Source organism: Puma concolor, chromosome C2, assembly GCF_028749965.1.
Source record: "Puma concolor isolate L17-30 chromosome C2, mPumCon1.1.hap2, whole genome shotgun sequence".
Classification (NCBI taxonomy): Eukaryota; Metazoa; Chordata; class Mammalia; order Carnivora; family Felidae; genus Puma; species Puma concolor.
Genome location: NC_141675.1, coordinates 26118400 through 26133252, shown reverse-complemented (window position 1 = coordinate 26133252; position 14853 = coordinate 26118400). Strand labels below are relative to the sequence as shown.

Below are 14853 nucleotides of genomic sequence, written 5' to 3'. Positions count from 1 at the left end.
ACAAAGACTTGTACATGAATGTTCATAACTACTTTCTTTATTTATAATAATGAAAAACTAGAAACAACCCAAATGGCCATCTACTGGTGTAACCGGTTGTGTACAATACAATACTACACGGCAGAAACAAGTCATAGGGATGAATCTCAAATGCATTATGCTAAAGCCAACACCACAAAAGGCTACATACTGCATAACTCCATCTATAAGGCATTCTGGAAAAGGCAACACTACCGGATGGAGAACAGATCAGTGGTGACCAAGAGTTAACGGTCGTGAGAATCAGCTACATAGGGAACTTTTGGTGGTGATGGGGGATGTTCTTTATCTTGACTGGAGTGGTTGTTTGCCTCCTTTGTCAAAACACGTCAAACCATACTCTTAAAAAGGGTGAGTTTTATGTGAATTTTCCTGCAATAAGCTTGACTTTAAAAAAATGAGGCAAAGATAGTTTACATTTATGCATGGACATGGAAGGCTGTCCAGAGAATATTGCTGACTAAAACTGCAAAGGTGCAGTGCATCTGACCACACATCTGAACAAACAAGCAAATCTATTTATCAATTATGTATATGTGCAGAGAGAAAGATCTAAAATCATACACATTTCACACTTGGTGATGGAAGTATGTAGGATAAGAAATGGAGGGAAATTCCCTCTTTACTCTTATACATATTTGTATTGGAAATTTTTGCAATGAGTGTAACTTAATTTGTAACTTAAAAGATATATTTTTTAGCAGAATCAGAGTCTTGGCAATCTTAGGAGTAAGGAAGGAAGAAAGCAGGGGGGAATAAAAGGTGTCTTTTCTCCATGTATGAGATCCAACAAGTCCCTGCCAACGTGCTGAGAGGCACAGATAGAACATTTTGATTGGTCCTGCCAGAGAACAGATCTCTGAGCATGTTCTGGCCTGGAATTAACGATGATTCAGTTATGCTAAGGCCCTGGCCACCTCCTGCTGGCAGCTGCACCAGCAGGAGAGAGATAAGACAGGGCAACTGAGAGGCCCAGGGAAAGTCCCTCCTCACAGCTCCCTGTCCTCTGACAACTCAAGCTGAAATCAGAGCCAGAACCCATGGAGCCTCGAGATGCAACAGAAAGACCCACCAGAGAACCAGAAAGTCTAATTAGATGAATTAGACTCACCAAGGCCTTGAATCTGCAGTTCTAATCCCAGGGCAGGGAGCTTGCTGTCCTCACTTTCAGGGAAGAGATTTTGCACCGAGTTGGCCTTGAACTACCTGGATGCAATCACAATAACAACAATAATCTTACCCAATTCAGTGTTTCTCAAACTGTGCTAGAGGTGCTCCCACTGTAAGAGATATTCCATTTTTACAAAGTAGAGGAGTTCCCATAAATTGAGAAACACTGTCTACTTTATGCTCCTTTTGGAAATTTACAATATATATAAGTATACTAAAGCCACTGGCGTGTCCTGTAGTAAAGAAACCATTTTACTTGCTCTTACCTCTCAAAGTATTTGACTCTCAAACCCATTTTTATTTAATTCTTATTTGATTCCCCCTTTTCTTCTTATCTAGGTTCTATACAATAAATACATTACTGATGTGCTAGATAAATAATTACAATGTAGGGCTTTATTTTTTTATAAAATCTTTTTTTATCATTTTCCCCCATTTGTTGTTCATGCAGTGAACAACAGTGAGATTAGACTTGTAATTCCTATTTTACAGATAAGAAAACTAAGGCTTATGGGAGGCTCTGGTGACAGCAGCAGACAGCGGGTCACTGGCAGGTGGAGTGATTACCAGCAAGACTGGACCTGAACCCGCGTGCTGGTACACTGAGCCAGAGGTCATCAGCGCTCCCAGGCCTGGACTTGTTCTCCAAGGGAACATCAATCAACCTCATCTTTACCTGGAACTGGACCTAGAAATGCTGTGAGTCCAAGAATCGTTCAGCTCTGAAGATGCGAAAGCACACTCTTGGTAGGGAGGACAGGAAATCTTTTATGGTAGGAAGTTAGGGAGGGCTGGAGACTTCAGAGGAGATCTCCCAATGGTTTACGATGACCGAGGAGTGATGGTTCTTGAACTGAAACCTGTAAGGAGGGAAAACATCCTGATTCCCAAGCAAAGCCAGTTTTCTGGTGTTACTTATTTCTTTTTTTTTTTAATTTTTTTTTTTCAACGTTTATTTATTTTTGGGACAGAGAGAGACAGAGCATGAACGGGGGAGGGACAGAGAGAGAGGGAGACACAGAATCGGAAACAGGCTCCAGGCTCTGAGCCATCAGCCCAGAGCCCGACGCGGGGCTCGAACTCACGGACCGCGAGATCGTGACCTGGCTGAAGTCGGACGCTTAACCGACTGCGCCACCCAGGCGCCCCTGGTGTTACTTATTTCAAGGACGATAGAAAGGTATGAACTCAAAAGAATAAAGCCACCAAAGAACATAACAGATCTTAGCCCCACTTTTGAAGGTCAGGCGGTGAGTTTACCCCAGATTTCCCCTAGGGTGAACCCCAGAAAACTTAGTTGAATTCACTTCATTCTCTTCTAGCCAGTCCAAATGCATGTTTCTAGTTAACCACTGTTTGAACTTACCATGTGTTCATTGCAAAATTTTATTTTTACATATTTATTGGAAGAACATTACCACCCCAGTTCCCCTGCCTCCCCCTTACCTAAACCCCACTGCCTCATCACATCACATCCAGCACAACCCCACTTAGAGACAGTGGTTCTTCTTATCTTCTAGATTAGATGGAGTACAGAGGAAGGGCTGCCCTCACAATCTGATTTGGTTCAAGGTAAAGACAAAGCATCATTTTCAAATGATCTAGTCTCTGTCCAGCTGGAGGTAGCAATCATACCTTTCTATGGCATGTGGCTGTGTTGTTTGGCAAGGCCCTAGAACAGGACCATTCCTAACACATTGATAGGCAGATGCTGACCAAGGCTCTGAGGTAAAGGGTGGGAAAGGGCACTGCCTGTGCCACATAAAATGATGCATCCTCCCATGGCATCGTGGGAAGGGAGATATTGGCCAAGATGAACAATAATCGGAAGCTGCTGAGGAGCCTTTTAGAATTACAGACTTTTAGGAAACAATACACTATGACACAAAGGACATACACGGGGACTGCAGTCCATGCTGCTTTGGGGTCTGTGTAATTCCTGTAACCAGGAGGTTCTCCATCCTGTAGGCTATCATGGAACAAACTGCATAAACTGGGAGCCACAGCATTCCATATTACTCCACTCCTTAAAGACTTAAAGTGCTTTAAAAATACTCAGCCCACAGAGAAAGGGTGGCCTGCAAGGCCAAATATATAGCTATACAATCTTGGATAAGAACAGGTGACTTTTTTTTTTAAGCACTAGAGAGAAAAAATTTTCCATCGAGTTATCATGGATTATGTGATTACCTGTTTCCTTATATACAGAGTTACCCAATATAACTGTGATGTTTCACACACACATGCATGTCCCCAGGAAGTGGAGGCAAAAGGCTAAACTGGAGAAGATGGAAACAGAAAGAATGATTCGGGAAGGTAAGAGAGAGGTCAGAGGACTCATTCATTCATTCAACAAATATTTACCCAGTTCCTACTGTGCTCCAGGCAAAGATCTCGGAGTTGGGGATTCAGTGTGAATCAAATGTAAGAAATTTCTAGCCCCCAGGGACTTAACTTCTAGTGGGAGTCTCAAGACAGACAAGAAGCATGTATAATAAAAGGTCCATGTTATTACATTATGCATCGTAATCAAGAATAACGGAGAGATATAATTAATCAAGAGAGCCTCATGAAGGGAAGTAAAAGGTAAGAAATTAGGAAGGTAAGAGAAAAGTTTGCCTTTAGTCCTCAAGGGGGGGTTCATGAAAGAGTCTGAGGCAATTCTGACCTTACGGGATGGAAATACCAACATCAGCCACTGTTCACTAAACATCTATTGCACTTGTACATATGTACTTGCACATTTTTTGAAAGCCTCACAGCAACTCCATGAGGTAGGTGTTACTATCTCCATGTGACACATGAAGAAACCAGGGCTGATAAAGGCAATTGAGGTCATCTGCCCAAGGCCGCAGAGCTAGAACACAAAGCTGGCTGCATACCCCAAAGTGTGGATTCTTTACACTGTACTATTCAGCCCCGGGCCCAGACACCACAGGAAGAGGGCAGGTGGGTGAGGGAAACTACTCTGGCCCAGGGCTTAGAGTGGGCATGAACATGGCCTTTCCAGGGCCACCAACAGGGCCTCTTGTCCAGAGTCCTCAGAGGGAAACAGAATGGGCTGAGCCTAGGTGACAGATGCTGGCAGATTCTGACAGCCTGGAAGAGCAGAAGGTCACTTCCAAATGGGAATGACTCTACAATGACTGGATGGGGGATATTTTATATGTGCTCAGTGCATTCCAGCTCCCACTCATGCTGGGAATTGCTAGCAGGGACAGTTTGCCTTGTGTTCTCCCTGGCCTGACAGTCAATTCCAGAATACCTATTCTTCTATACTCCCACCCCTTCATGTCCAAATGCTCCCAGTTTTCTCAAGTTCAAATGTTTCCTCTCCACGAAGAGTTTGCCAGGAGGAATGTGTTCTACCCCCCAGCCCCCAGGAACTTCCCTAGCACATTCTTGGATCTTCATTCTTGGCACTTGAAGGCAGTGTGCGTGGGGTCAACAGCCACAGTTTAAGCATGGCTTTGAAGCCATTAGCCAGTTCAAATCCTGACTCTGCCACTCACTGTGGGGAAACTCTTCAGGAGTTCAATAAAGATAATATTCCTTGATGTTATCTCTATGAAGTAGAAGTGATTAACCTAGAGTTTCCTTGGGCTAGAAATACCCACGTCTCAGGATTCCGCTTTTTCCCTTCAGGACTCCTGAGGAGGGGTCTCCACGCAAGCCTTACAGCAGCCAAATGGGAACACTTTATTACTTGTAACAACCCAGAGTCTGGGAAAGGCTGAGTTGGAAGGTGTTGGCTAGGCCTGCAAGCCACAGAGGGTGGCCTGCTTCCTCCCCCAAAGAATTGTGATGGCCAGCCCTTCTTTGAGCTTCTGCTTTCCTTCCTCCACGCGCCACCCCCCGCTCCCCCCCCCCCCCCCCCCCCCGCCCCGCCGCCACCACAGGAACAAGAATGAAGAAGATGCAACAGAGGCCACACCTGGGTAAGCAGCCCCTAGGAAGCCTCCTGACCCCATGTACAGAAGGACAGGTGGCTCTCCCACAAAGCTGATCTTTAATGTGGAGTGACGCTGCCCGTGGGCAAAATGGCCCAATCCATGTCCTGGGTTCTGACCAACCAGACCGATAACTCCTTTCCTTCTAAAAAACATGGAGACATAAATTTAGAAGGGGATGGCCCAGGGTGGAAGTATGGGGAGAGAGGTCTCCTCTTTAACAGTATGGATTTGATATAGCCTTCTAAACTGTCTTACACAATGCTGCCACATAATAGGGGCAATCTAAACTACTCAGAAATAAGAATACTTATGTGGGTATGTATATATGCAAATACGAGTATAGATCTAGTCTGTGTGTTCAACCTTACAATATGCTACTTAGCTGTATTTTATTTCTGAGTAAGTTGTTAATCACTTGAGCACAAGGCTCATGACTGCTTGATCCCTTTATTTCCCTAAGTGTCAACTCAGCTACACAGCAGGCCTTCAAAGTGTCAAATCGGTTAATGAAATGGTTTGGATGGTATACACAAGACAGATAAACTACACTGCAGTACATCCAAAACCTTAAGAGTAATTCACACTGGGGCATCTAGGTTGAGCATCCTACTTTGGCTCAGGTCATGATCTCATGGTTCATGAGTTCGAGCCCCACATCTAGCTGCTGTTAGCACAGAGCCCACGTTGGATCCTCTGTCCCCCTCCTTCTGCCTCTCCCTACTTGTGCTCTCTTTCTCTCTCTCTCAAAAAACATAAATAAAAAAACATTAAAAAAAAAAGAGTGATTCATACTGGATCAAGAATTCCGTTGTGTTGTTTCAGAACAGACTTTTCTATTGCCAAGGGAATCATGAGTTTGCAGCTGCAGAGGAGTCAGCTTTAAATGAAATGACACATGTAAGGCAGCTTGAGCATAGGCTGGTCTTTAAATGTGAGGTTCCAGAGGTCCCTCTCTGAACTGGTGCCTTTGTGAGGGCCTTGGCTCCCACCTGCCTCCCCCAGGCTCTATGATGTGCCAGACTCCTCCCATGTCAGTGATACCACCTGGCCCGCGACGAAAGAACCAGCTCAGCCCAGCTCTAGCTTCAGGAAATAAATGTCATCAACCCCTGAGAAATAGACTTCAGAGAGGAAGATGCTGACATACTGTCAATTACAGTCTGGGATTCTCCACACACTGCCTGAAAAATGCATGAACCCAGTGTATTTGTTTGCTAGGGCTGCCCTAACATAACACCACAGATTGGGTAGCTTCAGCAAACAAATGTGTTTTCTCACAGATCTGGAGGCTAGAAAATCTCACAGATCTGGAGAGGAAAAAAAAAAAAAAAAAAAAAAAAGGGCCAAGTTTTCTCTCTTAGATGCCTAAAACTAAAAACCTATGAATGTGGAGTAAGTAGATTTGGCATGCACCAGATTTAGCATGCTCCAGATCACCCAGAGGGTTTGTCAAAACACAGATTTCTGTTTCTGACTCAGAATGTCTTCGAAGCCGGGTGGGGGTTTACATTTCTTAGATTTCAAGGTGCTGTTGCTGCTGGTCTACTTTAAGAACTACTAGTCTAAGGTTCAGTTAGCAAAAGGAGTGTATCCACAGTGATTGAATTATTGGGGCATAATTATCCAGATGACCATTTGTTTCAATGGGGAATTCTGGACAAATTTATAACTGCCCTAGAGAATTCTACTTTGTAGCAGTGTTCTTCTGGTCTCATCTTCTATGTTCCTCCCCTCCCTTTACCATTGTATTCACCCTAAAAGCATGTATAACCTTATTTCCAGATTACAGTTGTAACTATATTTCACTTTATTGGTGCAGAAATTCTCTGGAAGAGGCCTGTGGTTTGCAAATTCAAAGACATACTTTGAATTGAAGCCAATTTAAATATATAGCTCATTACTTTTTTTGTCTTTCATATAGACTCCAAATTTCTTCTACAATTCCCCCTTTATGTATCAGTTTGAATTGCATTTTTAAAACTGAATGGTTCTTGAATTAGGAACTCCACAAACCCAAGGCAACTGGTAAGCGGTAGCATCCAAAATGCAAATGACCTTCTAAAGTAATTTTCCATTTTTATTCCTGCCCTATTTCAGTCAGTCTGGGAGATTCTTGGAAAGAACATGTGCTAAAAGCATTTCCATTTATATTAGTAGTTGGCTCCATAAATAGCCAATTTGTTCTACTTTTCTCTGGATCATCCTCAAACCTATTAGCCTAAGCTGAGTCACACTGTCAAAGAAAGCTGACATGGTTTATATTCAAATAGATCAAACTTGTTAGTCCCGGTATACAACTATAAACACATTTAGAGAGAAAAGAAAAAGAAAACTACAATATATTCCCAGAAATCAGTAGCGTTTCTATACAGTAATACTGAAATAGCAGAAAGAGAAGTTAAGAAAACTCCATTTACTTTTTTTAATCATTTTATTTTTTAATTTTTTTTTGAGAGAGAGAGAGAGAGAGAGAGAGAGAGAATCCCAAGTAGGCTTTGCACTGTCAGCACATAGCCCAACATGGAGCTCAATCTCATGAACTGGGAGATCATGACTTGAGCCTAAATCAAGAGTCGATGCTTAACCGACTGAGACACCCAGGCTCCCCACGACTCCATTTCCAATTGCACCAAAAAGAATAAAATACCTGAGAATAAACTTAACCAAAAAGGTGAAAAAGGTGTACTCTGAAGACTATATACAACACTGATGAAAGAAATTGGAGATGACACAAATGGAAAGATACTCCATGCTTATAGACTGGAAGAATTAATATTTTTTAAATGGCCACACTACCCCCAGGGCAATCTACAGATTCATTGCAATCCCTCTCAAAATACCAACAGCATTTTTTCACAAAACTATAACAAACAATACTAAAATTTGTATGGTACCACCAAAGACCCTGAATGTTAACCAAAGCAATCTTGAGAAAGAACAAAACTGGAGGTATCACAATTCCAGATTTCAAGATATACTACAAAGCTGTAGTCATCAAAACTGTATGGTACTGGCACAAAAACAGACACACAGATCAATGGAACAGGAACATATAATCCACAATTATATGGTCAATAAGTCCATGACAAAGGAGACAAGAATACATATTGGGGGAAAAACAGTCTCGTCAACAAACGGTTCTGGGAAAACTGGACAGTTACATGCAAAAGAATGAAACTGAACTGCCTTCTAACACCATACACAAAAATGAACTCAAATGGATTAAAGACCTAAACATGAGACCTGAAACCATAAAAATTCCAGAAGAGAACACAGGCAGTCATTTCTCTGACATCTGACACCGGCCATATATACCACCATTGTTTTTGCTGGTGACCTCTCTCCAGCCATAGTGGTCTATTTGTATTTAAAATGGAGTATGGCTTAGGGCACCTGGGTGACTCAGTCAGTTAAGTGTCTGACTTCAGCTCAGGTCATGACCTCAAGGCTTGTGAGTTTGAGCCCCACCTTGGTCTGACAGCTCAGAGCCTGGAGCCTGCTTTGGACTCTGTGTCCCCCTCTCTCTCTGCCCCTCACCCACTCATGCCCTCTCTCTCCTTCAAAAGTAAATAAACATTCAAAAAATAAAAATAAAATGGAGTCTGTCTTTACTTATTGTTTTATGAATATACTTGGCTTTTTAAAAATAATGAATGTAAAGTGTTTACTATGCACTGTTTACAGGAAGGATCAAGATATATTAAAAGAGCTGGGGTGCCTGGGTGGCGCAGTCGGTTAAGCGTCCGACTTCACCCAGGTCACGATCTCGCGGTCCGTGAGTTCGAGCCCCACGTCGGGCTCTGGGCTGATGGCTCAGAGCCTGGAGCCTGTTTCCGATTCTGTGTCTCCCTCTCTCTCTGCCCCTCCCCCGTTCATGCTCTGTCTCTCTCTGTCCCAAAAATAAATAAACGTTGAAAAAAAAAATTAAAAAAAAAAAAAAAAAAGAGCTAGTGGGAAGCAATTTTCAAAGACCCCAAAGACAAAGTCTCTGGTGAGCCCTTTTTCTCCCATGTCTGCTGGCTCTTATGAAAGCAATCTCCTGTTCTGTTTAGTTCCATATTGTCAGAAATTTGAGGAGCAGCCTCAATTGCACATGGCCAAGCATGTTGCCATGTGTTATCATTGCTGAGGAGCTAGATTTACCCCTTCCGTGGCTGTCCCTCAGAGCCCGGATTCTTCCTCTGTGCCTAAAACAGCCTCCCCTCATACTCTCTTGCAACTTGAAAAACACCATCTCACCTGCATCCTCTTTATTATCAATCTCATTGAGTCAAATCTCAGCCCAAAGTTGGTGTGGAGACCCCAGTAGGTGTTCCAGGGTAGAAGTTTCATCTCATGACTTCTCAGATAAGCAACCTAGAAGCTCATATCTTGCCACATACAGGGTGAGCAAAATGAATGGCACATGGTAGGGATTCAATGGATGTCGAATTAAATAGAAGCTTTACGATCTATTTCTTTATCACTTCATCACTGCTGTTCCTCATACTCTGTCACTGTTCTTTAGGTAACACTGATTTTTTTCCCTAAATCTTAAGCCAAGCATTTTGTGAGATCATCAAAATGGAAAATTCCAGAAATCCTCATGTCAAAATCACAGTTTCATTTGTTCTCTTTCAAATCTTTTCTCTTTGAAAATTGTCCCTTCCATGGGGCACCTCAGTGGTTCAGTTGGTGAAGCATCCGAGTTTGGTTCAGGTCATGGTCTCACGGTTTGTGAGTTTGAGCCCCACATCGGGCTCTCTGCTGACACCTCAGAGCCTGCTTTGGTACTCTCTTTCTCAAAAATAAACATAAAAAAGTAAAGTACAAAATTAAATTAAAAAATAAAATTGTCCCTTCAAGATAAAACCACACAATATGTGATTTTGGAAGTCACTTGATTTCCCTAAGCCTGTTTCCTTATCATAGGAATAACAATAATCACTCCTTTCAAAGGTTGCTGTAAAGATGAAATAAAATTATGTGTGTGAAAGCTCTTAAGGGCTAGCCAAACCTTATCATTATCATTACCTTAAACTCAGATCACAGCAATACTGATATTCAACATTAATAGCTACCTAAAACAGAACAGCCTCACTGATGGAGCTTTCTTTAAAAGGTTATACTACTCTATTTAGAGTTTAGCCATTTTCTCTTCCATATTTTTTTCTTGTTTTCCCACAGCCCTTCATTCCTTGAATCAGTGGCATTCACTTCCTCAGGAGGTAGGTGGGTAGGTCAGCCTGGTTTTGGGAATCCCGTGGCAGAAGTGGGGGGCCTGGCTCCCCATAGCGTAGACCCAGAGGAGAACCCATATCCAACATGGCATCTGGTGGTAGCACTACAATGTCTAAGGGAGAAGTCCAGGCAGAGGGGCCTGTGAAGCCCTGGACATGCCAGGACAGTGTGGAGAATGCAGCCAGAAACTTCTCAGGGCCACAGAGGGATGTGGAAAGGACTGAGAAGATGGCAAAAGAGCCCTGGCAGTTTGCAAAAAGTGGATGCGATCAGCAGAATAGCAGGGTCTGAGGCAGATGAAGCTTCAAGATGGGAACTGCCATGAGGAAAAAGGACAGCTGTGGAAGCTGACCTCCAAAGACGGCCCTCAGTGAAACCACGCCTCCTGACGGTCATGGACCTGCGCAGTCCTCTCTCACACTGAATTTGGGTTGGCCCTGGCACTCACTTTAACCAAGAGAATAATGGCACAAGTAACACAGTTCCAGGCCAAAGTCTTAAGAAAGCCTGGTAGCTTTTACTTGTGCCCTGGTGGAAGTCAGCTGCTTTGTGAAAAGCCCAGGTCTTTCTGCTTGTGCAGAGAGACCACTCGAAGGAGTGCCAAGGGCCTAGGGCTGTCCCAGACCAACCAGCTCATGGCTGTCAGGAACAAACCTGTAGTCTCACAAAGTCAGGTTTATTAGCCCACTGCAATGAAACAGACCACATCCAGAGGAACCACGGGACGACTCATCAAAGGTAGAGTTAGCATAGGATTGGAGGGAGGGATGGAGTTTAGGTGGAATATAAATGAAGCTGAGTACTTTGTTTCTGAATTGAAGAAATCATTTTATTGAGGTCATTGAGGAAACTCAGTGTAAGGTGACATTAAAAGCCAACAATTTTCATGCAAAGCATTTGCAGAATACGTATGCATTATATGAGGAGGGATGAGAGGGCTCAAGGAGGATGAGTGGGGTGCAGACGGAGGACAAAAGATGGGGGTGCATGAGAGAGTTTCAGTATTCCAACCCAGTTACAAACTGGAACAATGGAGGTCTGCTAGGAGCCGGGCAATGGGATTATGACAATAATCCTGGCTGGCCTAGGAAGTGCCAATGGATTCAAAGCCACACATAACATTCTAATTCTTTTGATGGCTATCATTTAAAAAAATTGGGATGCCATCTTTCATAGATCATAAATTCACATACCACGAAATTCACCATTTAAGAATACACAAATAAATGATTTCAGTATTAAATCAAAGGTTCAATTGGCTCAAAGCAAAGCAGGCTCCGTGTAAAGGATTCCATGTCAGATCTGGACTGTGAAGCGGACCCCGAGGTCCTGTTTCCCAGAATGCTATCAAGTTATAACAGATGGAGAAATCTGTGTCCAGAAACTCTGCATGTGCATCGCAAATCAAGGCTGTTTGGGCATGTCACGCTTACTGATAAAAATTCCTGATAATCTATGATTTTAGAAAGCAAAGTTTCTCATGAATGAGAAAGATGGATGTTAGGGCACTTCCAGCTGCAGTGTGTCCTTGGCTAAAATATTTCCTTCTGTTAACTGTGCGTCTGACATTATCCATGTCTCTGATTCCAGCCTGATGAATGCCTAGGCAGATGTTTACATTCATGGTCTGAGCTGATTTTTACTTTCTCAGAGTAAAGAAGGCAACTCAGGACTTCCAGGCCAATGGAGCCTCCAGCGGGCCCAGTTCCAGCTGCCATTTGATGGCCGCTGTGAGAGAGGCCCCAAGCGAGGTTAGGAGAATCAGCTGAGTCCCACCAACCTGCAAAGCTGGGAGAGAGAATAATGTCTTGCATTTAGCTGCTAAGTTTGGGAACGGTTTGTTACCCAGAGATTATGGAATCGGCCAGGCTTGAAGCAAACCTCTCCCCTGATGGCAGGGAAGACCCCCCAAAATGAGATCATCCTCAGGTAAGAAGGAAACGGGAGAGGAGTGAATCGAAAGTAGATGAAGCACTTAGAAGAGATGAGTGTTACCCTCTGGTGATAGAAGTCAGAAAGCGGCTACCCCTGGGGGATGGAGGTTTGACTGGAAAGAGCATGAGGGAACCCTCTGCATTGCTGGACATGCTATGTGTCTCGATCTGGGAATGGTTACCCGGATGCATACCTACTTAAGAATTCATCAAGCCGTATGCGTAAGATAAGTAGAAATGGAGCTCAGGAGCTGAGTTCTATTACAGAGGAATAAAGAAAAGTCAACCAATTTTGTGAACTATATACCTGCCACAAACATACTATATAAGTGAAAATAAGAGATTACGACAGACACATGAAGGAAACAAATATTTATGTAGGAGAAAAAGTACAAATTATGAATTTAAGGAGGAACATGATTGTGAGCAGGGAACTTAAGAAGAGTATAAAATTACAAAATTGCTGGAATATTCACTCACAATTCCTATTTTATGAATGAAATTAGAAATAGACTTTACCTCTTCAAGGTCATGTCCCTGGAATTAGAGATGGAAGGAAGCTTTGAAACCCTCTTTCACTAGTTCTCAAATTGGGCTGCACACCGGGATCACCTGGGGAGCTTTAAAAATACTGATGCCTGTGCCCCTAGAGATTCTGATGTAATTGGGTTACAGTGCAGCCTGGGATTCAAGATTTTTAAGATCCCCAGGTGGTTTCCGTGTGCTGCCAGGATTGAGAACCACTGGTCAATTTCAACCACTCTTCACAAATGAGAACAGAGGCCCAGTACTGACAAATGGCTTGCAAAGTATCCATTAATTGGCCAAAGCCAATTTTCTCTGATGTGCCTTAATAGGAGGGAGCTGTGGCATGGATAATACCAAACAGTGAATAATCTAAAAATAATTTCTATTTGGTTTGGGAAAGCAGCACGTGACTTCCCGGCCACTGACTGGTCTGCTAATTCAGTTTGGCTCAAATGAATGTGCCTTTTCCTGAGTTTACACTGACAGCCCAGGCCTGTGCTGAGGTGTGGAAGGAAGGCGGCCAAACCAGATATTGACCATGGTCAGTTCCCCAGCTGTCCAAAGCACACAATAACTATACAGACGTGCGGACTTCTCTTTCTTACCAGAAGACTCCACAGAGGGACAAAACTAGCTTTTTCCTGACCCTGTGTTCTGTGAGCGGTGGGTGCCTGAGGCATGAAGAGGGAGTGAGGGGGAGGGGCTAACGGTTATCAAGGGGCATTTTTGTGCCAGGTTTCATGCTACCCATTCCTATAAACAGCATGTGCTCCAGACAACTCTATGAGTTAGGCATTCTATTATTCTCGTTCTAGAGATGAGGAAACTGAGACTTAGGTTGTAGAAGCACCAAAGCAGAGCCAAGATGGAAACTCGGGCTTACTTTACTCCGTCCAAGAGGGATAGTCGAGGCCCGAAACTGAAAAACAAGCTGCAGGAGGATCCTTGGATTTTAAGCCCTGAACAGGCCCTGCCTCCCTACTTTTCAGCCCTAACAGTCTAAAGGCAGCAGTAAAGAGGCCTCCAGAAGTGCCTGTGGCAGCCACGAGGAGCCACCTACCAAGATCCCCAGCTGCTGCTTCTCCAAAATCCATTGCCTGATGTGTCCCAAGCTCACACTTCCCAGGCATTGTGCTGCTCCCCTCCGATGTCTGCGTCCAGTAGGATATGAAGGGGGCCCGTTCCTGGGAGACATGGGACTGTGACAGAAGCTTTGCCAAATCTTCCTCAGACGGCAGGCAACGGGAATGCTTGGGCCCAATCTTCTCTCCCTCCCTCCTTTCCCAGGGTGAGGTTTGCATGGCAGTCTGATGGCTCTCTCAGCCTTTTCCTGCTCCTTTTGTTTTCTCTCACACAGGTGGTTCCCTGAATAAAACCCTCGGAGTGTTCAATCCCATGCAATGCCCCTCCCCCACTGGCGCCCCCAACCATATATGCATCACTGTGGGAGGAAAGGAGGTCATCCTCTGCTGACTCTTCTAGAAGAACATGGTCCGAGATTTTGAAGGTGAAGTCTACAGAGGAACAAGTTTCTCCATATGTTTGCCCTTGTCATTGGTCTTAGTGCCATGAAGGAAGACAGCCTAGGCAACAAATGGTTCACTAGCACACCAACTAGCCCTAATTCATTTGCCAAGAGTTACCTTTTACTCCAGGCATCCAGGAACACCAGTGCCAACTTAAAAAGGGTAGGGATTCTTTTCCGATTTCACATCCTTTGGGGAAGACATTCAAGCCCTGCAGCCTCAGTGACTCCTTGTAGGGAGATTCTCTTGTCATCTTTTGCTGCTCCTGAAAGAAGAAAGCAGATAAATGATATGCTGATTCTAAAACACCTAGAAGGGGGGCGCTGGGTGGCTGTCAGTTAAGCATCAGACTTTGGCTCAGGCCATGATCTCATGGTTCATGGGTTCAAGCCCTGTGTTGGGCTCTGTGCTGACAGCTCAGAGCCTGGAGCCTGCTCTGGATTCTGTCTACCGCTTTCTCTGCCCCTCCCCCACTCATTCTCT

The 14853-nt window shown here is 43.9% G+C and overlaps 1 protein-coding gene across 1 annotated transcript in view; it reads right to left on the bottom strand.

The window, feature by feature from the left end:
* The window catches only part of COLQ (collagen like tail subunit of asymmetric acetylcholinesterase), a 97492-nt gene extending 82869 nt beyond the window's left edge, over positions 1-14623 (bottom strand). Inside the window, exon 1 of the mRNA XM_086674266.1 lies at positions 14488-14623. Within this exon, the coding sequence (XP_086530392.1) occupies positions 14488-14623 (136 nt within the window). The remainder of the gene's footprint in view (positions 1-14487) is intronic.
* Positions 14624-14853: the final 230 nt, after the last annotated feature.